This window comes from Mya arenaria, chromosome 2, assembly GCF_026914265.1.
Source record: "Mya arenaria isolate MELC-2E11 chromosome 2, ASM2691426v1".
NCBI lineage: Eukaryota > Metazoa > Mollusca > Bivalvia > Myida > Myidae > Mya > Mya arenaria.
Window position 1 is genome coordinate 51,919,142 of NC_069123.1, and position 27,820 is coordinate 51,946,961.

Consider the following 27,820-nt stretch of genomic DNA (forward strand, 5'->3'; position numbering starts at 1 on the left):
TAATAACAACTACCATCAACGTGAACTTTAATAATCCTCCGCATGTGAAGAAGTACCGATATTTTTGCTTTTTGTACCTTTATCATATCAAGAACGAAACTTTATAGTCCACAATATTTTCTGACATCATTGCTTAGAACGAATATTATATTTGTACGGATTTAAGTGAGCTTCCTTTCAACCGCATAAACAACAGGAAGTTTCCGCAGAATATGTTATTCGACCATGGACTACAACTTAAAATGACTGTGTAGTAAACAGAATGAGTTTTCAATTATAAGTGACATAAAAAACACTGTATGATTTTAAATTATTTACGGAATATTATTTAAGGCTAAATTGAATTAGTCCAACATGCCGACGTCGGTGTCACTCGCCCAGATGGTGGATTTGTCCCTTGGGACACCTGAGATAGGGGTTGTCAATTTCAATGTGATGCACAGTCTCCTACATGCAATTATTAAGAAATTAAATATCTCTGATGCCAGGACTGACATCAATGAACATGACCGAGATTTTTTGGCAACATCGAAGATTAGAGCTCGCTCAACACTAAGCGATGCTGACAGTGGTAGGGGTGAAGAATCTGAAGATGGCCTCAGTGAAAAGTCTGCTCCTGCTTTTAGACCAACTCCTTATCATAGATTAGAAATTAAAGTGGAAAAGCTTTTTCAACAAATGGAAGAACTTAACAAATTGCCCTCCAATTCAGAACTTTTTGATCGTGCAACAAAAGCAAAAGTTGAGACCGGCTCGGACCGCCCAGTTGCTGACATGTGGCAGTACATGCAGCTCAAAAAGCGTGTAGATGCTAATGAAGAAGGAGTAGGGAAGGTAATGTTATTTTAAATTCACTCTTGTGACTAAATTTGTGATTAACTCTTTAAAGATAAATGTACATCTATCAATTAATATAGGTATACATGATTGTACATTTTTACAATTCCCAAGGACAATGCAGTTCATGTTGTTGCTCCTTTTTTGTGTCAACTTAACTAAACCTGGGTAGTTCATGGTGTATTGCTCCAACCAACAACTGCAGAAACACTAGCACAGCACTGTACGACTAGACTGATCTAACAGTGCATATGGTTCTTCAATATATCCGTCCTTGTTTTTGTGTCTACTCTACATCTCTTCAGGCTACTGTATGGAAGAATTTCAAAATAACTCCCCATTAAGTAGTGATTAAACGATTATCGAGAACAATCGTTAAATCGTCGCTGACAATGCTATGTCGGCGAGAATCGATAGTGGGTGTCCAAAATCGATGTCGCTAATGTTACTTCCGGTAACTACGTATTTTTCTTTGTTTTGTGGTAAAAGTCGAGTAAATGTCTTTTTTTTTCATTCTCGTCGAGTTCAATTCAACAAGGAAGGTCACTCTCTTACACAAATGCGGTGAATGTAAACACTTTTGCTTAAAAACTTACAAACTCTCCAAAAATTACAAATTGTTTTTAATTGTTTATATATTTCATAAAACCTTCTTCAATAACCTGTCTCCATGGTGTAGTGGGTCTGGTCTTACCTGAAAATACCGGGGATCCCGGATCGGTGCATTCTGTTTTGAAACCTTTTTTGGTATCGTTTGTAATTTACTAATTTACTCTTTTTTGTGAAAGTTTTATGAAATTAAATTATTATAATGAACTCTATATATATAACAGGTTATTGAATGTTAAGCTGGTTCACAAATATTTAATATGCTTTTACATAGATGAAATGCTAAGATAACTTACATGATGCGGTGTGCATCATTTTGCAATTGATGTGCCATTATTAAGTATGTGATGTGTTCTGTGTTTTTTTGTTAAGTTATTAAAGGCAGAAAAAGGTTATGGAAATTTACTTTCTATTGCAAAATGCATTACCATAGCATTACACATACTGATTCCAGGTTTAACCATTTAAATGATCCTGATAATACTATGTATAAAGAATGTATTCCTTACTGATATTATGAACTTTCGATAATTGTCCGATAGTAAATCGAAATGTTTGGTCCGATTCAATTCGATTATCAATGGCAAATGGAGTCCGATTTTCAAACACTACCATTAAGTATTCACTACGGTGTTTCGACATAATGAGTGTGTGTTTGGGACAAGGTGTTAAAGCCTTACTTTGTTGTCAAAAGTCATTGACATTTGTCTGCTCCATAATTCTTCACCAGGATTTAAAAGTAATTTTGCTAAATGTTCACAACTTTACAACTGAAGGCAAATTTAAAATAGCAGAAATGATTGTTGACATGCTTTCAGTTTTAGATCATATTTTGTATATAGCTCTCATTTCATATTGACACATATTGCTCAGTCTGTTACAGTGTTCTGGAGCACCACACTGGGTGCACCTTTCCTCCTAGGTTTGCTTAAAAGTTTTGTATTCTTTACTTTTAAATACATGTATAAATCTTTTCTAAATTGAGTCAAAATAATTGTTTGGATACATTTACGATATCTCGTTATAGACATTCATTTAAGTGCATGAGCACACATGTGACATTAACATTTCATTACTCTTACCAAACTTCTATTTAAAACATTGTATAGATTCCTATAAGTTTACAGCACTTTGGATAAAATCATTCATAAAATATAAACTGCTACCCTAATGTGGTATTAGTATATTACACAACACCAATATCGCTATATGTGATAACAGATTTGTTGTATTTAATTAGCAGCAGATTTAAAATGTTGCATGACCAGTGCATCTACATGTATTAAGATATATATATATATAGTATAATTCGATAATATTATACACCTTGATTATAGCGCAAAATGATTAAAAGTTCAGTCATTGAAACATCCTATTAGATACCTGGATACATTCAGTCTGTTATGGCATTCTTCATGATACAAAATGAATTTCATATGAACCTTCACTTAGGATCAGTTGCTCACAGTTTATCTGGTGTACCAGGGCTTGACATATTCAGATTAAGAGTTATTTGAATTCTAAGTTTCACTTAAAATGCTAATTAGAGCTCGATGCGGTTACTGGCAAGCTGATCTGTAAGAATGTATTTATGTAGGAGGGAAAAGACTTATAAATGCTATTTTTAATTAATTCTGAAGAAACCAATGTTTCTGCTTAATGTGAAACTGATGAAGAATATGTTAGTTAGTTTTTAGAAGTTAACATAGTAGTATAATATTTCATTTATTTATTTTATTTATCGAAAGTATGAAGATTAGTTACATTTTTATCCATATTGGATGATCATTAATTGACAATTATTCGACATAAACAATTATTTTTCAAGCATGAAAAAGGAAGAAAATGATTGGGTCTCAATTATACTTACACTTGAATATGATTTGATTTCACAAATCTCACTAGATTATTTCAGCTGGGGGTCCTAGGACCTCATTGTTGACAAAATGGGTTTTTCTTGTAATCATATATATAGGGTTCCAATATATATAGTATTTATACTACACATTCACTTAATTTGGGGGTCCAAGGGATGTACAGTAAGCTGCAAATGAGAGTCCCCTTCTATGACAATGAGTCAAGAACTCAAGTTTGGATTTTTTCAAAAATTGAATTTTAGTCGTCTCATTAATTTCTTGATTGTGTTGTTGAAATATTTTATATACTTTATGAAGCTTAGAGATATTACTCCAACTTTTACAGCTTTCAAAAACTACATAGGTTTGCGATAAAAAATCGAACATGAAATTGCATTCATGAATGACAAACTAACAGTCCACAAGCAAAAATGTCATGTATTAAAAGAAAAATTACAATTAAGCAACACCTCCTAGTATAGTCTTTTTTCCTTTCAACTTTTTTGTAGTTTATAAATTCTTTATTTACTTGTTAGTATTTATTTTTTTCTAGTTAAAAATTGATCTTTGCTTTTTTTGTCTTTTCTTTTTTATCAGTTTGTTTAACAATAAAAAAATGTCTATTCTTTTATGTATTGACACCACTCTCACTTCTTAAATAAGCATTATATAATAAACACCATATGTTATACATTACGTATTTATGTGATCAATTGTGTTGTGTTATGTGGGATATTAAATAAAAAAAATAAAAAAAGTTGTCTAAATCAGGGAAATCCCCCCATCTAAATTTGTATTCATTTATTGATAGTTGTACTTGATGACATCTAAGCACCTTAAAAGCAGACAAATGTTCACTAATATTGGCCCTCAATTTTAAGCAGATGGACTCTGCTTGTGCTGGAGATTCTTGAATGAAAGAAATTTATGAGCAATAATAAACAAGTATAAATTTAATGATTTGACTTCCAACTATTCTAACTGCTCAGAGACTTAAGTCTCATCTGTTTATTATATTCTTACTGTTTATGGAACAATGATCATATATATGCATTATGATATTTCTGTACAATAACTGTATTTTGTGTGTTTCAGTTGTTTTCGCTGATTGAGGACATGATGAAGGAGATGAAGGAGCTTCGTGATGCCAACCAACTGCTCCAGGATAAGATCAAGGGGGTAAGAAATCTGGGCTGATTGGTGGCAGTCAAGCTATGGGCTTATATAAATAATGTCACTGGCATTATGAAAGTGTAAAACAAATTATATTTAAAGGGTCATAGTCTTGTTCGAAATAAAGACGTATATATCATTTATAATTTATATATTGACCATGGTTAGGTAGAACGAAAACCAGTCTAAGGCGAACTAGTATACTTAGTATATCATTTATAATATATGAATCAGTTATGAATCTCAAATGCAAGTTGAATGTTTATATCGAATGTAGCCACTTCATTTCTAGCAGTTTGAAACAGCAATCTATTCTGGTACATCTCTATTTAAGAGAAACATCAAACATAACTTGTGCTTATATAGTTTTTTTCGGTTTTACTGAGATGTAGGTTGATTTTGTTAACTGTATTATGTAACAGATTTATTTATAAAAATTTGCTTTATTTTTCAGCTGAATGTTGATGATTTAAAGAAGAGGTTACAAGAGTTGGAAAAAGTCACGGTAAGAGCAATATTGCTGATCTTAAAATGATCTAAATAAAATCAAATGTTGAGAAAATATTGACATAATTCATAGATCAAGTTTGGCATTATTAGATACAGGGTTTACAACAAATATTGACAAGGGTAATTGTAGACTTTTATTCAATCTTTCTTCTATATATATATATATATAATGATTACAATAGACGTCAATGTTGAAATGAAAGGTTAAATAGGTTTTAAGGTATGAAGAAAAGCAAATATAAAGAAACATGTGAACAATATGAATACTCTTCTGTGTCCTGCACTCTGACAATGTTAACATATCATGGTAGTGCATAAGTAAAATAGAAAAAAAATATCAAAACATGATTTCATAGTTTCCTCCAGTGAAATTTCTGTAACTGTGCTTTTACTTTTTTATCATAGTGCTAGAAGAGTAGATTTCTGGTTATGTTAGAATACTATAGTTTCAACAATTTCTTTTTTTAAATGTTGCCATATTCAAATGATTCTACTGATTGAAGAATTTAATACGGTAGATGATTTAAAAAAAGTCACTTTTTTTAAATAGGATAGTAATGCATATATAGTGCAAGACTATCACTGTATCACATGTTAAGACTTTTGTGACTATTTTGACAGGGTGAGCTCAATGACAAGTTTGCACTGCTGCCCACACCAGAGGAGTTGAGTCAGTTTGTGACGTGGCCGTCCCTGGAAGATGCCCTCAAGGGTATTCGTGATGACCTAACTCCACAGCAACAGCAGGAGAGGATTGTCATAGAGATGTCTAGTCAGACGGAACCGGTATGTCTCCTCCCTTTGCTCTCTGATGCTTGTTAAATGCTAGCATAATTATCGGTACATGGTATTACTAGGGTATTTGGGGGTTTAGATAGCTTGACTTTAAAGTACTTTCTAGACAGGATGTTGAGTATTTATTTTTGCACTCCAATACATTTATTAGTTGCTTTAAGATTATACTCCAACCAAAACTGTAACCTTTTTGCATTTTATTTTGCAGCGTAAAGTAAGCTATATATGTCTGTTTATTTGATTTTTAACTTTTAATGCTTTTTTAATGATTTTTTGTCCTTGTTTGTTTTTTTGAAAAGCAGCTGTTGTGTACTGTATGGATTTTCAAACAGCTGTTTGTCTTTTGTTACATTAATCATTCGTTATATCTTGTAATAAAAATTGTAAGAGGTTTCGATAAATCCCTCACATAAGTAACACGGAGGATCGATGAGATTAAGGTGCTTGAGAGCTGCGAACATGATATAGTATCCATATTTTGTTTGTTTTATGTATCTAAAGGACATGAGTAGGACGGATTATCAGTCTCTGCCTGCCAATACCAAAGCAAACACAGAATTGATTAAAAACAACATTGATGGATTTATATTGACTCAGGAGAATGATAAATCAGAGATAATTACTTCCCGTAGGAGTTATGTAAGAATTCAATATTGTCCCAATAAAGAAATGCATTTTTGACCACTGTTATGATGTTTCGATGCATGTTTCCATGCAATCCATCACTGTTTGTAGTGTTATAGAATGTTTACTAGGTCATCCTGCTGTTTTTTTAGTTAAAAATCACCTAAAATAATGCATATAAGCACAATCTTCTTAAAAGAAATGTTGTAATATTGTTGGAAAGCATTACGAGATGTATTACTGTAGATTTACAGTCTAATTAGTTTGGCATGGCATGTGTGATATGTTTTGTGTTTGAATAATTTACTAAACATACTGTGGGTGTTCAGGGCTCTCCATCTATTCTGTTTGAGACCATACGTTAATTTCCTACAATGATGCATAAACAGATAAATGTTTGCTGAATAATGTGGAATTATATTGAATAAACCTAACATTATCATGATGATTTTTAAACAAAAACTTATCAAAATTATCCCATTCATTCAACTGTCTCCTATTAAAGGGCTGCAGACCCTTTCCCTTAAGGAAGAGTGAGGGCCCTGATGTTGTCAAAATATGGAGCATTTATTGTGTTTTTTGTTGTTCTTTTTGGTATTTAAATCAAGCTTAAAGAAGAGCATTTCCACTGGCCAGACTAATCCGGCTGTGATCTTAAACATAAGTAAAGATGCCTGTTTCTGTTATGCATGTTGTATTTGCATGACTTCTTCCTTTCATACATTATTTCTGCTTCATGCCTAGGCTAAACATCAACTTCTAAAGGTATGGGTAAGGTCACACAATACTACAATTTTCTTCATCTGCAAGTTTTAAGATGGCGGTGGCATGTTTTATGTTTCACATGTTTATTTTCCACCAAAAACAAGATTTCAATTTCCTAAAGCAAAACATTGTTAGTGATAAGAAACACAATATTTTGAACATATTGTATATACCACATAATTGTTTTTGGCAGAATAATATTAGGAAGGTGGGGGTCAATTATTTCAATCATGATCAAAATTATTAACTGTTTTTTTTTCCTTCTTGAATATATTGTAAAAATAAGCTTTCATAACACATTACCACCGAAAATCTTGTTCATATTTACCCCCAAAAATATATATTATGTGTTTCATGTGCCAGCCATTTATAATACAGATGTATATTTATTCTGTGAACACCAGATTGATTGTTGAATTAAACGATACTTACCGATGTAAGAGGGAAGCATGCTTAAATATTGTGTCTGTAACAAACAAAAGTCAAGCATATGACAAATCATGACGTTCAGAGGCAGCCTATTTGAACATTTGATAATTGGTTTTTGGTAGCTATAAAAAGTACTTAAATATAGTTTTATTCAATCAAGTTTTCCGTAATCATTGATTGAGGTTGCTATTCGCACCACAGCCCAAATCCAATGTTATTCATGGTGCCTATTGAATAAGGCTGGAATAAATTAGGAGCTCTAAATTGGCATTTGATTGGTAATAAAAGCCTATGAGACATTTTGATTTCACTGATGCGTTGCAGTTTTATTGGCTGTTTATTTTCTTCCCCAAATAATGGCATGAAATGAGATTTTGGACAAACAAATTAAACAGTGTTTGATTTGAATGAATAATTCCTAGCTTTTTAAAAAACATGTTTTTTATTTACACATTTGTACTTAATTTTCTTAATAGATGTGGCAAAATTTCACCTGGTAGGGTAGTAATAGGACAGTTCACATCATTTTCAACACATCCCTTCTCTTTTCCCTCCGGAATGGTTGGGGGTACTTGATTGTTCAATTCTGTTGGCTTTTCATGCTTTTGCTTTCAATATGTGTCCCGCCATTGACCTTGCTTTTAAAGAAAAATCCCTTAACGGGCAGAGCAATATCTCAGTTTATAGCTGGTATTTAATAATGCTACATTCAGAAGAAGTATTAATTTATACAATCAATTTCAAATTGGTCAATGTCAACAGTCTGTTTACTGAGGTATTTGTGTAGGTGTCTGCGTCATTTTCATGCTCATTTTGTATGACAACCATATAACACATGGCTGATAAAATCAATAAGAAAAATTATCTTTCAGCACTTCAATTTTGTTAAAGCCCTCTTTTCTTTCAATTAAAAATGGCTTCTAATGCCTTTATTTGTTTGAGATTATTTTTATTTGAGAAAGAAAGATTATTGCGTTTCTATGTAAAAATGAGGAAAATTGTCATCACTTTATGCAACAATGTTAAGCATTAAATGCTCATGTAGAATGCTATATCTTTAATTTACATTAATTTACTGAACAATATGGTAATGCTTTTGCTATTGAATTATCTCAGATAATATTTAATCTCCTTTGACAAGCTTTAGAGATAGTAAACCTTTTTACTAAAAGTTACAAAGAAAACATTGATGACAGTACTCCAGTGTACAGTTTAAACCTTCCCAGTAACTGTTTCTATTGTGTTACAGCCATCCCGCCCTGGCTCATCACGGCCAATGTCACGGGTTAGTACGCCCGGGCCATCTGAACAGCTCTTGGACATCCTGGAGAGGTTGGGGAGGATGGACTCTGACCACCAGACCCTGAAGGCCCGGGTGGATGCCCTCGAGGTAAGAACACTATAATGTGAGCTAAAGCAAGCAGTAATCAGCCACTGGAGATTTTTAAAAATGCTTTTATTTATGGTATAAAATAATTAGTGAAGAGAAATCACTGAAAGTTCCATAAAAATAATTATGTTAGAAATGTGAAGAAGGGGTTATTTTCTTTATAGATGAAGTTTGAATGTATTTGTTCTGCTTTCTCTTTTCAGGAGGAGCTTAAGAATAAGTTGGACAAGTCAGCCATTCAAGGCCTAGGTATTTGTCCCAAAATAAATTTTACTAATGAAATATTAAAAAGTAAAACTCAGATACCATCTGAGCCTCTTTTATGTTGTATAGCTCATGATAAAGGGAAATGATACTGCATCTTGGATTTTAACACACCAGAAAGCATTTTAAGTACAAGGTATTGGTTCAGCCATGGTGTCATTGCCAATGATGAGCAAATACCTTAGTTTGCCCAAACTCAAAAGCTGTTAAAGATATTCATTTGAAAAATTGTAAACATGTTAATATGACAATGTTTCTATTATTTTGTAGCAAGTCATCTCACTCTTGCAAATCTATCTGTCGAGTTATGGCCCCTAATTCAATAAGTGTTGACATTTACCTGTGGTGCTCTTATGTTACAGTTTGTCAATTCCTTAAAATTGAAGAGGCACCATGTTTTGAATGTGTTGCAGGTGTTCCGGCTGAGCTGTTGGAGCAGATTGGCAAGTTGCAGGAGGACCTGGACGCCCTTGCTGCACAAAGAGACAAGGTAACCTCCCCTAACAAACATTCTTTCCTTCCCTTGCCTCTCCTAACCTTACTATTATGCTGTGTTTAAGTAACTGCATTAGACCTTTAGAAGCATCTTTAGTTTACTAATGACTGTCTTAATAGTTTATGTATGCATTTGTTTTATCTAATTCATAGTTTATATGAAAGTTTTAGTTTTGGGTTATGTACTAACTACTATAATTCATGTTGATCTTACAGACAGATAATAAGAAGGAGTCTGGCTTTTCTAAACATACTAGTGGTGGGTCTGTTGAAAACAGGGATCCAAAGTCAAAAACACCTGAATCAATTTTTGGAATACAAAATGATAGACTTGCTTCACAAATTCAAGAAGCTGGAATAAACAACAATGACCACTACTATACTAGTATTTTAGATCAGTCAGTTAATAAAAATGTGAGTGCATTTTATATGTATGGTTCTTATGTCATGTATTTTTTGTGTAACTCTATGCATGTAAATTGCCTGTGGAGGAATCACTGCTTTTAATCACCTTCTTTTTCTCTATTCTCTTTGATCTTTCTCTTTCTTTCCTTTTTAACTCAGACAACAGATGCACCTTCCCAGAAAGGTGCATTGTCACTGTTTGGTTCTGTAGTTGCAATGGTTTCCAAAATCCGAATGAAGAAACACTACGGAGATACATCTACTGACACGGAGAAAGAATCATCGGATGAAGAGAATATTGGTGACTTCATGCCATACAACATGCAGGTGTTTGAGGAGCGATTGAAGGTGCTGGAGGATAGATTCCGGCTGTTCCAGCAAAACATTATCGATGACAGCGCATACCAGAGTGAAGTTACTGACCTGTCCGGCTGGCTTGCACAGATGGAAAGCAAGATCCAGGGTAACCGGGACACGAGCTCGCCTGAGGAGAGTGAGGTGAACAGTGGCAAGGAGGAAGCAAAGCCTGCTGAGAAGGCTGAAGAAGCAAAGCCTGCTGAGAAGGATGAAGAAGCAAAGCCTGCTGAGAAGGCTGAAGAAGCCAAGGAACCTAAACAGGAGGAACAGGTTGATAAGAAGAAGAAGAAGCAAGAGGAATCTGTGGCTGAGAGACTAAATGAGGAGGCAGAGTTGAGGCACGAGTTGGAAGTGATCCTGGATGAGAATGACATTCAAGTCACCTCCTCACAGATTCTCCTGTCTGCCCCAGAGCTGCAGGCCACCAATGAGAAGCTCAAGAAAATGGCATACAGCCTCAATGATCAGCTTCACAGTCTACGAGACCAGGTGTTTCTGGTGGACCAAGAAATCAAGCGGATGGCCAAAGGGGTGGAGTTTGCCCTCATGAGAGCTAAAGTGGCTGGTGGTCGTAATGACATGGTCAGTCTTTCTCTTTACTTCTTATCTATCTCTTTTCTCAATACATGTATATAATGTGTTTTAATACCATATTAGTTTCTGTAGACTATCAGTATAAAAAAGAATCTATTCATTTTTATTTCATTAGAAGTGTATGTGCATGTTAAAACTTTTAACTATTACCATTTGGTAATCGAGAGTTAAATTGAAATTTACAATCCCAGCCCACGTTTTGTGATAATTCTTCAATATATTTTTAGTTCAAGTTTTATTTCACTTGTCATAAAATTTCAATAATGTAAGGATTGTGCAATTAAAACTATACCCCACATAAAGGTACAGCCACTTCAATATCAAGCCTTGTTTTATCTACACTTCAAGTGGTCATTTAACCCTTTTATCTGCTTATATCGACCAAGAAAACCATAATCCATATAAGTACAATCTCTCAGACATCATTATTCTGTCTTGAAAGACTGACCTTACACAGGGGTTCATGCGCAATATTCTTTATATATTGATAAATGATTGTGACAATGCTTATTCATGTATAATGTTTATCTAGTGCAAATATTAGGTCTTTCAGAAATTATGATTTGTGTACATGAGTGTATTGAGAGTATGCCGTTGTGCATATTGACATTCAGACATTTTGTTTACACATTCAATATTTGTATTAATAAAATTCCATGGGTTGATCCCATGATCTCGCATGAGAAACATCTATATAAAAAACATGCTGTACACAATGTCATGTTCAATGTAGATTAACATTTTAAAGAGTTTTTCAACATATTAAAATTCAAACACAATGTTAAGTTAATTCGTTGGGTAAATACTTTCTCCTTGATTTAAGATATTTCTAAATATACCTTGATCATTAAATAGTTTTAATGCATTTGAAGTGGATTTTTCTCTAAATAGCGATCGTGAAACAGTGTATTTGGAAGTCGTGTTAAGAGTTAAGAGTTACACCCAAAACCTAGTGTTAAATTTGGCAGCCCATCTAATTGAATTATTGTAACTTACAAATTCTCATTTACCAGCATATTTATCTTGCTGTTAAATCTTTAATTACCATATTTGTCATGGATATTTATATCACTTTACATGCAAATGTTACCATTCACAGATTGATTCTTTTGCACCTATTTCTTTTGTGTATGAATGTCATATTTTTTAATTGTCACTTGCTATGTTTGTTTTTTTTATTATTATGCCTGTATTTTGTTGCTTTTCATTTGTCATGTCCTGGTTACGCTCACAGCTGATTATTGATGGTTGATTTTTGCTTTAGCAACAAACAATAGGCCATAGATTTAGAACGGTTCTTACCAATCAATAAATCAGCAGCTATTTATTACAGCTCTATTTTATTTTCCACATCTTTGAAAGCAATAAAGTAATTGACCTTAACAGCTTTATTTTCATATAAATGGAATTTTTATAACTTTTATGTCATAAATAAGTCATATTTCTTTTAAGTGCTATTGATGGAAACACAGAGTAGTTCTTTTCACTTAGCTTTCTAAATTTTAACAACTTCTGAAGATTTGTTTTGTTATCCTTGTCAACTGAATTGAATTCAGCATAATAAATGAGCGTAAATTTATACATGTGAATGTCACCAAATTTTTAAGCATAATATTGAACACCATCATGCTTGACATGTCTAAAAAATGTAACAAAGTAGTTTTATATAAGTTTATGTAGATATGTTACCCCTTCATAATGGAATCTTGTAATCCCTGTTTACAATCATACTGGGTAATACAATTTTAATACCATATCTTAAATGATAATGTTCATTCTAACATGTTTTTCTCTATTATGATAATCTATCCTATTTCTACAAATAATACTAAGATACCACCATTGAGGATACTTGTATAAGTACAGGAAACCTTTGTTCATATTTTAAGCCATCTAATGTTTATGTCATGCCTATCTCATTTTGTATTGGTAGATATGAATGTGTCAAGTTGTATTTATTAGGTTTCATGTATATAAAGATATGTATATAAAGATCTGTAACAGATGCAATGATGCTATGTTTGTCATGTATATAAAGATCAGTAACATTTGCGATGATGCTATGCTTGTCATGTATATAGGACAGTGATGCATTGAGCCGCGCCCAGCAGGCAATCCTGCAGCTACAGGCAGAGGTGGAAAAGCTGCACCATACCACAAGCGACATCATCGATGACAGTAAATACCGTACAAAACAGATAGAGGTAAGACATTATAGGCTACAAATATAGATGGTACCATTCATGATGTAGCTTCGCTAGTGAAGTGTTACCTCAAAGAGGGTACAAACCTTACTATTTTGCATTTAATGTAGCTCCTAAACAGTTTAAACAGTTGAAAACATTCTTTGAGATAGTGACTGTTTTCTATACTTTTAAAAAAGATGGTTTCAGAAAACTCACTCCGTACTAGTGTCTTTGTTTCATATTTTGATCTAACGCAAGAAAGTTCTTCACAAGTGTGCATGTGTGTGTTTTCAGGATCTGTTGAAGTACTGTGACAAGCTGCAGGAGGAGAAGGCAGACAAGGACTATGTCCAGATGGAGGTCGATGTGGTACGTGCGGGACACTTATCTCCCCTATCATTACATGCCTTACCACAAATAGTTACAAACTTGCATTTTTAATTCTGCTGATATGGATTGCTGCATGTACAAAAAGCATTCACTATTTTCATACATTGTGCCTGACTCTGTCATTCTTGATACTGTGGCCATTTGATTTTGTCAGCTGCACAATGGTCTGTAATGAGGGACAGTGAGTGTATCAGTGGATTTCTTAGCAATTATTTTAAGTTGGTGGGTCTATGACAGTTTACTAAAGCATTCTTTTTATGCCCCCGAAGGTGGGCATATTAAAATCTCACCGTCCGTCCGTCCGTGTGTCCGGCTCAATAACTCGTGTCCGGGCTGTAACTTTTCCTTGTATGGACAGATTTTAAAAAGAACTTGCCACATGTGTTCCACATACCAAGATGACGTGTCGCGTGCAAGACCCGTGCCCCTACCTCAAAGGTCCAGGTCACACTTAGTCTTTATTCACAGTGGAGTGCTGCATATAGGACATAGAGTATAGGTTGTCGTGTCCGGGCTGTAACTTTCCCTTGTATGGACAGATTTTAAAATAACTTGCCACATGTGTTCCACATACCAAGACGACGTGTGGCGTGCAAGACCCGTGCCCCTACCTCTAAGGTCAAGGTCGCACTTAGTGTTTATTCACAATGGTGTGCTGCATATAGGACAAAGAGTATAGGTTGTCGTGTCCGGGCTGTTACTTTCCCATGTATAGACAGATTTTAAAATAACTTGCCACATGTGTTCCACATTCCAAGACGGCGTGTTGCGTGCAAGACCCGTGTCCCTACCTCAAAAGTCACACTTAGTCTTTATTCACAATGGAGTGCTGCATATAGGACATAAAGTATAGGTTGTCGTGTCCGGGCTGTAACTTTCCCTTGTATGGACAGATTTTAAAATAACTTGCCACATGTGTTCCACATACCAAGACGACGTGTCGCGTGCAAGACCCGTGCCCCTACCTCAAAGGTCAAGGTCACACTTAGTGTTTATTCACAATGGAGTGCTGCATATAGGACATAGAGTATAGGTTGTCGTGTCCGGGCTGTAACTTTCCCATGTATGGACAGATTTTAAAATAACTTGCCACATGTGCTCCACATACCAAGACAACGTGTCGCGTGCAAGACCCGTGTCCCTACCTCTAAGGTCAAGGTCACACTTAGTGTTTATTCACAATGGAGTGCTGCATATAAAGACATTGAGTATAGGTTGTCGTGTCCGGGCTGTAACTTTCCCTTGTATGGACAGATTTTAAAATAACTTGCCACATGTGTTCCACATACCAAGATGACGTGTCGCGTGCAAGACCCGTGTCCCTACCTCTAAGGTCAAGGTCACACTTAGGTGTTTATTCACAACAGAGGGCTGCATATAAGGACATAGAGTATAAGTTGTCGTGTCCGGGCTGTAACTTTCCCTTGTATGGACAGATTTTAAAATAACTTGCCACATGTGTTCCACATACCAAGACGTCGTGTCACATGACAGACCCGTGTCCCTATCTCAAAGGTCAAGGACACACTTGGGTGTTTATTCACAATGGTATGCTGCATATGTAAGGACATAACAGTGTTGGTTGTCAACTATGGGTGGTATTTTTTTATGTTTAGAGGCAATTTAAAATAACTTGCCATATGTTTTTGACATGTAAAGGCAAGATCAACTTTTCATGTACTGACCTTGTTCATAGGTCAATGTCACAATCGGGGGCATTCGTCACATACTGTGACAGCTCTTGTTTAACTATAGTAAATGTGTGAGTTATATAGGTGTAAGCCTTTCACCCAAGAGGTCATGGGTTAAATCCCCTTTAACAAAAAAACTGAAAATGGACACACAAGTATTGATTTCTTCCCTGTGTGATTCTATCAGATTTTATAACATTAAGCTAAAGAAATTAGTGTAACTAAACATCTCATTGTGTGTGTTCCAGAAAGCAGACAAGAAGCAGCTGGATGCGAAGGTGAACACAAAGCTGTTTGACAAGACGACGGAGGAAATCAACAATATGATCAAGGAGATCCTTGACAAACTTGCTGGACATGTAAGTAACATACATGTAACAATATCAGATCATGTCTTCATTATGTGTCGCTCTAAACAGTGGTTTTACAGGATTCGTTCATTCTGTTTCCAGTGCTCATTTTGATGAAAGACAATGTATTGTTACCATTGCTTTCATATATATATATGTATGTAATTATCATGATATTTTGAATGCTTTGTGAAATATTTGTTATAGCCATAGCATATCAAATTGAAATTAAATTTTTAATCCACAGGAACTTGTAAACAATAATTTTTAGGTTGACATTGAGATAACAATATATCTATATGTTATGTTGTATCTGCAGGATGAGGACTGGAAGAAATCTTACGCACAGTTGGCGGAGGACATTGATGGAAAGTTGGACCGCCTCGAACTGGACCCCCTCAAGGAGTGGATGGAGGCCCGACTCAAGGCCCTTAATGACAAACTGAAGAAATACCAACAAAACACGGACTGGTCCGAGGATGATGCTGCTGGCATCAGAAAGTAAGATTCTCATCCAATAACTTTGGTGCCTGCTTAGAATTACTCAATGGACATGTTTTACATCTAGGCATTACTTTTAGGAAGCCTTACACAAGACTGTATGAAAGCAACAAATGGCATCATGCAGCTGGCTATCACAGCTGTTTGTGTTATTTTTAAACTCTGATAATTTGGTTTAGATCTTGATGCATTTCTATGTCATGCCACTCAAGCCTAAATATGTTTCTAGTTTTGCCCTGGTAAAAAGTAAATGTATACCAATTAAACAAATAATAAGAGGTTTCCCTGGATGATCCACAATTAAGCTCCTGCTTTGTCTGGAGGATCTACAATTAGAGGTTCTGTTTTCTCTGTCTTTATTTAAAGTTTGTTTTTATGTGTTTCAGACAACTAATTCAGAAGTTCCACTGTATTTCATGTGATCGTCCAGTTGACATGATGCCTACCGGGTAAGTCTTCCATTCTCCTTCATTTGCATCCTGGCATTCATGGTGTCTGTAGAAATGAGTATATATTTTATAGTTTGCAAGCCCCATTTTCGGTAAACTTGAAATGCTCAATGACCAGTGATGTAAAAGAAATCAGCGATGCACAGTGTGTAGCCAACCATGAGAAATCGTCATCAAATAATGCAAAAGCAAAGTTCCATCTCAGTTGGCATCACCACCAATTTGCAATCATCACATTTGTAATCATTTCTTGTATTGGCAGCAGGACAGCACCATCATCATCAAATTAGCATTTTTCCATTAAATTCATTAAAACATTGAACTGTATCATTCAATGTCATGTTTGAAATTACAGTTTCCAAAATCATTTGTTTCCAACCTAGCCTGTTGTTTTTCAGTGGGGTTGTATTTTAAACAGGTATCAGTTCCCATGTTTGCATGAAGAGTAAGGCTATTTCTCGATTCATCTGTATATATGTTCTAATAGTTAACGTTTTTTCAATGGGTACAATAATCTTAGATAGAGGTTTTGATGGTAGAAAGTACTAGTGTCCTGTTTCGTTACATGTTTTAAAGAATTTCATAATAATCGGATTAATCCATGTTACTTGTAATATTACTACAAAATTTGGTATCAAATGAATAAAGACACGTTTTCACAGTAAGAAAACATGAATATCAATTTTTAAAGTGGTTCAAATAAAACAGTTGTGATCTGTTAACATGTACTGTTGCACTTGTTGACCTGTTGGTCCCTGTTTATGTTGTAGACTCAAGGGGTAAGGAGTGTTGAATCTAGATGATAACGTATAGATGTAACACCAGTCTTGTAATGGGTAAACTTGTGATGAAGTTTGAACCTTTTAAGTATTCACAATTACTGTATCTTTCACATAAAAAAAAACTGTTGCATCAAAACATTTCCTTGTTTCATCGCAAGTTTATGATGTGCTTAATAAAACTTTTCAACACATAGAATTGATACTGTGAGGATGATTGTTGAGGTTGAGCTATACCTGGGTCCATATATTCACTGAAGTCTTGAGACTGAGTTTGCCACTCAGACTAAGAAAACTGAATTCTAAAAGGTTTCATAATATCTATCATATAACTTATTTTGGCAAAAGATGTGTGCCTAATTGTAGAATGGATTATTTGTAACAGATTTTTACCATCTTAAAATACTCCTGTAGCATTTTTATATCAATATTGGTATTGCTTTTCTGAGTCATAGTCTCAAACTTTGACTCGAGATGAAATTGAATATGGGTCCTGAACTGTTGTATGTTGAAGTGAAAGACAAAATATGTAACATGTATCTTTTGTGAACCAATCTTACAGAACTTTGCCGTAAGTGTATCCCACGGCTATTTGGCAACACATTCTGTGTTCTTATTTGTTCAGATTGAAGATTTTCGCTTCCCTTTTTATCCATTGTGTCCCTTCAGAACAAAAGTAGCACATTTTCCATATACATCTTTTCAACACCTGTTTTACATGTATTACGCTTTTTGTAGCAAAAGAAGTTAGATTTATTGAAGAGCACATATTTCGGCATTTTAGCCTTAAATTGATATAAATCACATTCTTAAAAGACAAACTTGCTTTAGATTTACAATGCTTACAGGACAGAACAATCTTACATTGTGGGAGAACACCATTTTGTATTTTTTTTTACCAGTAGCATGCTGATTGTTTTTATGTATTGTCTTAACTTGGAAAAGAGGCAGCATATATACAATGTATGTTACATCAGTAAGCTGTTGACTGTTCTTTCCTGTAAGAAGTAATGTTATTTACTACTATATAATGTGCTCAGCTTGGTATGCTGCATCTGTACTCTGTAAGTAATTATGATTTTTAATATGCTTTTGATATTTGGTATTTAGAAGATTATAAGAACAAATCAATGTTCATAAAAAAGGTTTCATTTCAGTCAATTTCAATTTCAAGATTCAAACATTTAATAATATTTTAATAGGTAAATTCAGCACTTATGATGATCAGCATGTGAATGATAGGTATTGTCATACAATTGTGTTTAAACTTGCAGCCCAATTCCATCCCTGCCTGCCCAGCAGGGTCTGAATGCCACCAAGTCTCCCCGGCCCTATACAACCTTTGAGCTAGACCAGATCAGGCAGCATGCCAAGAGGTGAGAGTTTGCCCCCTTTGTTTCTTGTCTGCCATGTAGGATACATCACACTATATTTTAGATGCGCTAGATTGTGTTAACCATTTTCTGAATCTTTCTGAAATAATAAGTCGAAAAATTTAGAAATATAATTTAAAGAATGTTGAAAACATTGTGTAATTATATTCATGATTTTGAACAAAAATATTTTCTAGTGTTGAATTTTGTCAAAGCCAAAGGTTTGTAAAAAACATAAACCTCTTAAATCATTAATATTTCTTACAAGCATACTAGGGTTACAGTTAGACAATAAAGGGAATGTTTTGTAGTTATAGAATATTATCTCTTTGCACCTAACCAGCAGTATTACATAGTTGTAGTCCTTACTTACACTTTATCGCTGTTTTCTGCCAGAATATATCACAGTGGTAATAAGCATACCAGTGTTCAGTAAGCATTTTGTTATAGAAGTTTTCCCAAATTACAGATTTAATCGTGTTTTCCTCCTCCCTTTTACCAGAACTGCAAACCAGATAACTGCATGTTACAAACCAGATTAATACATCTTCTCACATGTTATTTGAAATACACCTAATTTGATAATAGTTCTGAAAAAACTGAAAACATAAAGATAAAGCACTGACATTTGAGAGTAAATGGCATGCTTATAACACAAACAATTATTTTGTATAAATCCATCCACATAGAAATATCATTATCAGTTAACAATTTGAATCTAAAAAATGCAAGAATTCCAGAGTTACTTCCCATTTTGACATTTTATCTTATGCTTTTTGTGTGTTTACTTTATGCTTGTGTATTACCTGTATAAACAGTGGTGGTGTTTTGTACACTTATCATATTGGTAATAAATACATTGGGACAAAGGGTTGATAAAAAACAAAATCAAAATTAAATCTGTGAGACAGTAACAAAAACCATATTCATTTTTTATGAAAGAAAAACAAGAAAGTTGTTTTATTTATTGTAGTAATAATACTCTCCAACATTATTTGAAGACGCGGTAAGTTCTATGGATGATTTAATATTTTTCCATATAGATTTTATTGCATGTTGTATTGGAATGTTATATATTTTTCTCCAAATTTGAGCATGTAGTAGATTTCCATACAAACTATACGCAAGTTGAGAATGAGAATGGGAAAATGTGCAATTTAAATGAGTTAAATGTATATTGGACATTTTTAGTAAAAAAAAATAACTTTTTTAGTAGCATCAAATCATTTTTTTAATGTTGTTGATTTTTAACCTATTTAATTATGGGGTTATCACATTCTGTTCATTTAAATAAAAGTTGTTTAATGAAAGAAACAAAAATGAAAAAAAGTTGTTTTAATCCATGTATTTTTTTACTGCAGTTTTTATTTAGTTTCATCAGATTCATTTGCAAGTATTTTCAATGATTTCCAAAGTCATAAAATTTCACCTGATTTTTATAAAAAAAAAACAGTCGTACAAACATGTGAGAACTTAATATTGTCTCAAAACAGCATTTGAATGCTCCATTGGTGAAATTATTTGTTTAAGACGTGTTACACAAAAACATCAATAGAAATGTTATAAAAGATTATTTACATTTGAGTGTTGTAACAAAAAGTTGTTACATACTTTATCCCCTAAATCCTGGCTGGTATTAACTACTCGCCAACTACAGATAGACTGAAGGTGACATCAAATGAAATGGTGGAATTGTAATAATCATGTCTTGGAGAAGTAGTAGAAGAGTGCAGTCAAGGAATTTTCTGTAAGTCAATGGATTACAATCTTATATTATAAGAATGGACTATGGTATTCAGGTGGGTTTTTTTTTTCAAATAAAAGTGGCAAGTTTCTTTCAGATATTCATCTTTTAAAAGCCTTTCAAAGAAATTTTGTACAGGATAATTGTTTGTAATATGGCAATACATTTCACCAAATGAGCACCAAAAGCTGCATTTCACAAGTGATGAGGCTATGAGTTTGGTGAAATATTTTGCTATCTTACACTGAAACTAACTATTTTTAGCTCGACTATTCGAAGAATATGGAGAGCTATACTACTCACCCAAGCGCCGGCGTCGGCGTCACACCTTGGTTAAGGTTTTGCATGCAAGCACACATAGGTTAATATCTCAGCAACTGCTTGAGGTATTTCATTCAGACTTGATAAATTGATTCTTAACCAACAAACCTACTTAATTAACCAAGTTAGATAACTCTAGTTTGCATTTAATGCAAATAATTGCCCTTTATTATTTGATTTAGAAATTCTGGTTAAGGTTTTGTGTGCAAGCACACATTATTTTAATGTCAAAGCAACTACTTGATGTATTGCATTGAGACTCGATACAATGGTACTCAACCATCCAACCTACTTAATTAACCATGTAAGATAACTCTAGTTTCATTTAATACAAATAATTGCCCTTTATTATTCGACATAGAAATTCTGGTTAAGGTTTTGCATGTAAGCACACATAGGTTAATTTATCAGCAACTGCTTGATGTATTGCATTGAGACTTTATAGAATGGTTTTCAGCCACTCACCGTAATTGAATAACCAAGATATATAACTGTATTTTGCAAATAATTGCCCTTTTTTATTAGACTTAAAAATTCTGGTTGAAATTTTCCATGTAATCACATTTATGTTAATATCTCAGCACATCATGAATTGCATTGAAATCTATCTCTGTGACAGCTCTTGTTCTGTTTAATATTAATGCGGAAAATGGATTGAAAATGACGGTTAATTGTAGTCCTTCCGAAAAGTGCCCAAAATTGTTTGCAAAAGTAACACATTTTTGGAATGACAGCATTGAAAATGAGTCCCAGCCCTGTGCGGGCTGACTGTTGATTTAGAAGTGAGAATTGATTGCTTGAAACTGTGAAGTATCATTTTTATTTTGTTGATAAATCTATAATAAATCACTTGAGAGCATATAATAAATGAAGATCATTGTAAACATTCTGTTTTCAACATAAAAAAGTTTCTGTTACTGAAAATACATGCGCTAAACACGCTAAAATGTCCATTTTTGCTAACTCAATGAACAATTCATTTTGTTTATTGATATGTTATTTATATAAAACTCATTAATCTTGTGTAATCTACCTGTAATCAGTCATAAAAATACACAGCAATGCATGAACATAAACAATTCATCACACTCTCAATGGAATAATGGATAAAGCTTCAATGTATTTGATAGATGAGATGGTTTCATGTGATGCTGCCATTGTTTGCTGGAAATAAGCACCAGCAGATATTTTCAGAGCTGAATAAAATCATCCAACCTCATGCATTGTCAACTCCTTTGATGTTACATCTTTGAAATAGTAGAATTCTATATATACCTAATTCTTAGTAAAAACTAGACCTTGTGTGGCAAAAGCACTGAAATAAACCTAAAACAGGATATTCTAGATGATTATTCAGCTATTTAGTAGCAGGCACATGTTTAGCTTGATATTATTACTTCTATGGGGGTATAGATATCCACAACAAGGGTCTTTATTACGCCAAAGAAATGACAAAAATAAAACCATCCTCATTTGATGTATAACAATCCTGCACTATAATGTTGTTATTTCCTTTCCTGGTGTTCCCTGCTTTTTATCCACAGCAAAAGCCATAATTAGTCATTCAATAAAATGTTTCCTTTTCTAGTTCTTCAGTTTTTCAAAGCTAAAAGATGAGATATTGTTATAGCATTGGTGACATTATTACTCTAGTAAATTATTGTTATCAGCACCATTCAAAATCTTAAATTTTGCCATATTCAAACAGAAGCTGTAAAGAGATTATGTGTGCATTTTTATGTATATTCAGTTACGGTATGCCTGATGTGTGGAAGTCCCATTACTTTGGCAGCGATATGTCTTAATTAAGATATGCTCCTTGATAGACGTAGGAAAGCTTCTCTGTTTTGACAATTACACTCATATTGCACATGTCTTTGTGAGTTTAATCAGGTTGAAAAAATCAATAAAAAACCTTACAGTCTTGATATATATTTTGATGAAACATTATCATTGTTTTTTTATTTGTTATTTTTCTTGTTTGTGCTAACATTTCTTCTTGTTCATCGTTTCCTATTATTCTCACTTTTGTGCACACTAAACATTTTCATGTTCTCACTGCCTCCTTCCTTTCCTTCACTTCTCCTCCAGCTATAACTCAGGCCAGAATGTGTTGAACTTTGAGCGTGCTATAGCCGAGAAACAACTCGCCTCCCTCAAAAAGTCTGACCTAAGAGCCTTTTTTGTGCACTTTAAAAATGACTTTGATGCATTATCACAGCTTACACAGAAGTAAGTGCATGACTCACATCCATAACACCATCTTCCCACTTTAATCATTCTTTGCTTTCATTCTCTTTTTCATTATGAATAAATGTTTAAGCTTTTTATACGCCCGACAAACGAAGTTTGAAGGGGGTATATTGGAGTCACCCTGTGGTCGGTCGGTCCGGTCGGTCGGTCGGTACGTTGCAATTTCCTTGTCCGGAGCAAAACTTAAAAACTACTGGATTGAATTGGATTAAACTTCATACAATTATAGAGCATAATGAGAGAAATGGCAGTGTACAATAACCATAACTCTATTCTTGCTTATTACTGAGTTATTGCTCTTTGTTACTTTTTTTTGTCTGGAGTTTAACTTGAAAAGTACTGGATGGAATTCATTGAAACTTCATACAATAGTAAAGCACAATGAGAGGAAGTGCAGTGCACAAGAACCATAACTCTATTTCAGCTTATTACAGAGTTACTGCTCTTTGTTACTTTTTTCTTGTACGGAGCATAACTTGAAAACTATTGGATGGATTTTAATAAAGCTTCATACAGTGATAGATCATAATGAGAGGGAGTGCAGTGTACAGGAACCACAATTCAATTTCAGCCGATTACAGAGTTACTGCCCTTTGTTACTTTTTCTTGTCCGAGCATAACTTAAAAACTATTTTCTTGTCCGGAGCATAACTTGAAAAGTATTGGATGGAATTTAATAAAACCTCATATAGTGATAGATCATAATGAGAGGGAGTACAGTGTACAGGAACCGCAATTCTATTTCAGCTAATTACAGAGTTACTGCCCTTTGTTACTTTTTTCTTGTCCGGAGCATAACTTGAAAAGTATTGGATGGAATTTAATAAAACTTCATACAGTGATAGATCATAATGAGAGGGAGTGCAGATTACAGGAACAGCAATTCTATTACAGCTAATTGCAGAGTTACTGCCCTTTGTTACTTTTTTCTTGTCAGGATCATAACTTGAAAAGTATTGGATGGAATTTAATCAAACTTCATACAGTGATAGAGCATAATGAGAGGGAGTGCAATGTTCAGGAACTGCAATTCTATTTCAGCTAATTACAGAGTTACTGCCCTTTGTTACTTTTTCTTGTCCGGAGCATAACTTGAAAACTATTGGATGGAATTTAATCAAACTTCATACAGTGATAGATCATAATGAGAGGGAGTGCAGTGTTCAGGAACCGCAATTCTATTTCAGCTAATTACAGAGTTATTGCCCTTTGTTACTTTTTTCTTGTCCGGAGCATAACTTGAAAACTACTGGATGGAATGTAATAAAACTTTATACAATGGTACAGCACAATGAGAAGGAGTTCAGTGTACATGAATCACTATACTTTTTTAGCAAATTACAGAGTTATTGCCTTTTTTTTCTGTGTTTTTTTTTGTCAAACTTTTGTCCGGACAGTAACTTGAAAACTACTAGATGGAATAGCATAAAACTTCATACAATGATAAATCATAATGAGAGGCGGCGTTCGGGGGTATTAATCACCTTCAGTGATAGCTCTAGTTTTATCCGTTTGTTTTTACGATTTTGTAGTGAATATTTTATTTTTGTATTCTTATACCTTAACATCCCTTCTATTTTAAGCATCCTTGAAAACTGAAATTTATAACAATGCGGTAGAAAGTTTAAAAAAAAAATAATATTGATTGCTTGATAACCTGTTGTTGTGGCATAATGTTAACAAACAGATATCCTACAACATTGAAATGTTACATATTGAGATCTCCGTTTACTATTGTAGCTTCACAAACCCGGAGATATCAGACTACTATGCGACCCCAAGGCCATGCGGAGGCAGCCATACGCTGACTTACCCCCACAAGCGCAACACCAAACTCACACACCTCAGGTATGTACATGTACAAAGCGGTTAACAAAACAAATTCCAGTAGTAAAAACATGTATTTTGAATCATTTTTGTAGACGTATGTTTCTTCACATATTTGAAAATAGTAATCGGAAAAGGGTTTGTAAGTTTATTAACAAATAGCTCAAAAAAGTTTGACGTACAATCACTTTTGGTCAAATAAAGATACTGTCGTTTGTTATTGTATGTCATCAATTGAGGTATGAATTATTCCTTGGAAGCTCCGTTAAAATGCAAGAAGTTGAAAAATGATTTGGCATGCGTTTCGTTGTTTCAGCCACCTGTTCAGGGAGGAGGAGGCTGTCACGATTCCAGCTCCGAGGTAACTTTAACATTGCCTTTGCGTAATGACCTTGGTTAATCATTTGCTCATATCATTATCATTAAGTTATTTTTCTTTTCATTTATAAATCCCAAAACTTGCTTGAAGGTTGTCTTTTTCCACCTATGAGTTTCTATAATGCTTATTACACTGTCATGTCCTGTATAGCCAGTCTCCAACATGTTTTTTGCATTTTCCCAGGGAGGAGGTTGACATCCAGGGTCATGATGGGCACATCTACCGGGGGCGCTCTGACAACAACCGTTACCCTCAGAAACTGGAGGCTCGCTTCCCAAGCACCCTTGGCTCAAACAACAACAACAACATGGTATGTTGTTAGTAAGATAACAGCTGCATACCCCAATGGAGTATAGTATAGTATGTCCTGTCAGTTGGAGGGTATATCCTAAGTTCACTGAGTATAACAAAATGTAAAAGATTTTTTTTTTTACTTTTTTCTGCTGCACCTACGCAAAATTATCAAAGTAAATACTTTTTTTTTACTCTTTTTTTTAACACATGTTTTATTTGATTGCAGGGCATCAAGGCGCGGTCCACCAGTCCCCAGCCCCATCCATACCAACCAAAGCCTCCACAGACAGCCCCTATTATGAGCCAGCAGAGGGGTCGCCCCGTCTCTGCCCGAACCCCGCCCTCACCAAGACCCTCCTCTGCAGGTAAGCAAGATCTTCCTCTTTGTTGTTACATAACATCATCATAAATCATAAATTGTTTAGTAATGTTGTATAGATAAATACCAAATGGTTATCATTGAAAAAAAATCAGCTGTTTGTAATGACAGACCCAAAAAATAAGGTGTTTTAGTGATTAGAAAAAGATTTTCTGTTGGTGCTTAGTTGGTTTTACTTTTGTGTCTCTCTGTTGTTGTTGGTATACTATAATGAGATGCAAATTGCTCATTCTTAGCTTAACATATTGATATATTTTTTTACTGTGGCTGCAAAGTAAACAATGCCTGGCACATCTGCTGTGAACATAATGATAATGATCCTTACTGCGTTGTGGCTATGAGTTTATGTTTTAATAGTAATCAAATTGTACTTCAGGTCAAGCTTTACAGCAGGGTTCCAGACCACAGAGTGCTAAACCCTCTGCCCGTGGTGCAGAGCAGACAACAGTTGTAGTGGAGCAGACGGCAACACAGCAAGTAGGCGAACCTGTTCCCGAGCAAACGATACAGCTGGACATGCCTTCTGCTGAAACTGCTGTGCATTAGAGACCACTTCCATAGCACTTACTTGTTATATTTCTTAAGCAATACTTTTGAAAAAAAAGATACATATATCAATGACTGACTTAGGTAGCAATGTATTTATTGGGTTATGAATTAAATTTTTATTTTGCAAATTGTTTCTTATGTATCACTGGCATGCTTCTGGCATGAACTATTGAATGAATAGTTTATACTTCCTGTTATTAATCTTGATCAGCATGCACCCTTTACCTTATAATTGTTATCAGTACCTCCAGTATTATTTTTGTGCCTTGTGATAATTGTTTCCATTGTGTTGTATTTCATGTTGAAACTTGATGTCTTAAAAAGTGCATTTTCACTCACGCTGACGATACAGTTTAAATGAATTATTTCAAACTTAAATTATGCGCTTCAATTATGAATGAGGAGAAAATTGAAATATGCTACAATGAACTAATATGTTCTTGGAAATACCATTAACAGGAGTATTAAGATATAAGATTTATGAGAAATTTATGTATTAACTAATTCAATTTGTTCTCTTTAATGCACATAATTTATGCTTATATCTAGTTTCTGGTAAATAACTCCTTTTTTCATACGATGTGTTCTGTGTTTGAAATGTTTGCAATTGTCTTTAATTCACAAATATATTTGTTATATTGTAAATATGTTTTATATCTTTATTACTAAACTTTATTATATTTATTCAGTCGACTGTGGTTATGATTTTTACAAGTGCCTACAGTCCATCTCTAATTGTCCCTACTAAAACGTCTGATGCAAAAATATGCATAATTTAAAATACTTATTGGCAACTGCAAGAACAGTGAAAGAAACACTCTTATGTTCAAGATTGGCCAGGTAAATGACATAAGACCCAACAGCATTGGTCAAGGCTATAGTTTTTGAAGACTTGCTTCATGAAGGGATGGGAATCAAATTTTATTTACTTAAGAAGTAGAGTTAAAAAAGATGCTTTTACAAGCTTTGATATCTGTACAAGTGCAATTCTTTCAGTTTAGATGAGTGTCTGCTAAAATAAATTTTGCTAGTTGGCCTGATTATACAGCTTTAAAAATATAATATCGTGGCATGTGAAGCTTCTGAATGCATAATTACTGTTGCCTTCCCTTTCGTTCCATTCCAACCGTTGCTACTTTCTTGTGGCAATTGAAGAGGGGTCACCATTTGTATCCAAATTACACCTCTATTTACATCACCTATCTTTCGCAATCAAGCTAAATAATTAGCATGATCTAGATCAGAGATGTCT

At 34.2% G+C, this 27,820-nt stretch overlaps 1 protein-coding gene across 1 annotated transcript; it reads left to right on the forward strand.

Moving 5' to 3' along the window:
- Nucleotide 1: 1 nt before the first annotated feature.
- Nucleotides 2–27,259, forward strand: LOC128211421 (thyroid receptor-interacting protein 11-like). The gene is made up of 21 exons (XM_052916198.1): nt 2–834; nt 4,398–4,481; nt 4,930–4,980; nt 5,607–5,771; nt 7,149–7,175; nt 8,848–8,988; nt 9,192–9,237; nt 9,666–9,742; nt 10,312–11,091; nt 13,185–13,307; nt 13,584–13,658; nt 15,619–15,729; nt 16,040–16,221; nt 16,608–16,670; nt 18,724–18,825; nt 22,979–23,119; nt 24,881–24,988; nt 25,284–25,328; nt 25,530–25,656; nt 25,867–26,005; nt 26,396–27,259. Exons 1-21 carry the CDS (start codon nt 355–357, stop codon nt 26,563–26,565), a joined length of 3,237 nt encoding a protein of 1,078 aa, XP_052772158.1. The 5' UTR covers nt 2–354; the 3' UTR covers nt 26,566–27,259.
- The last annotated feature ends 561 nt before the right edge of the window (nt 27,260–27,820 follow it).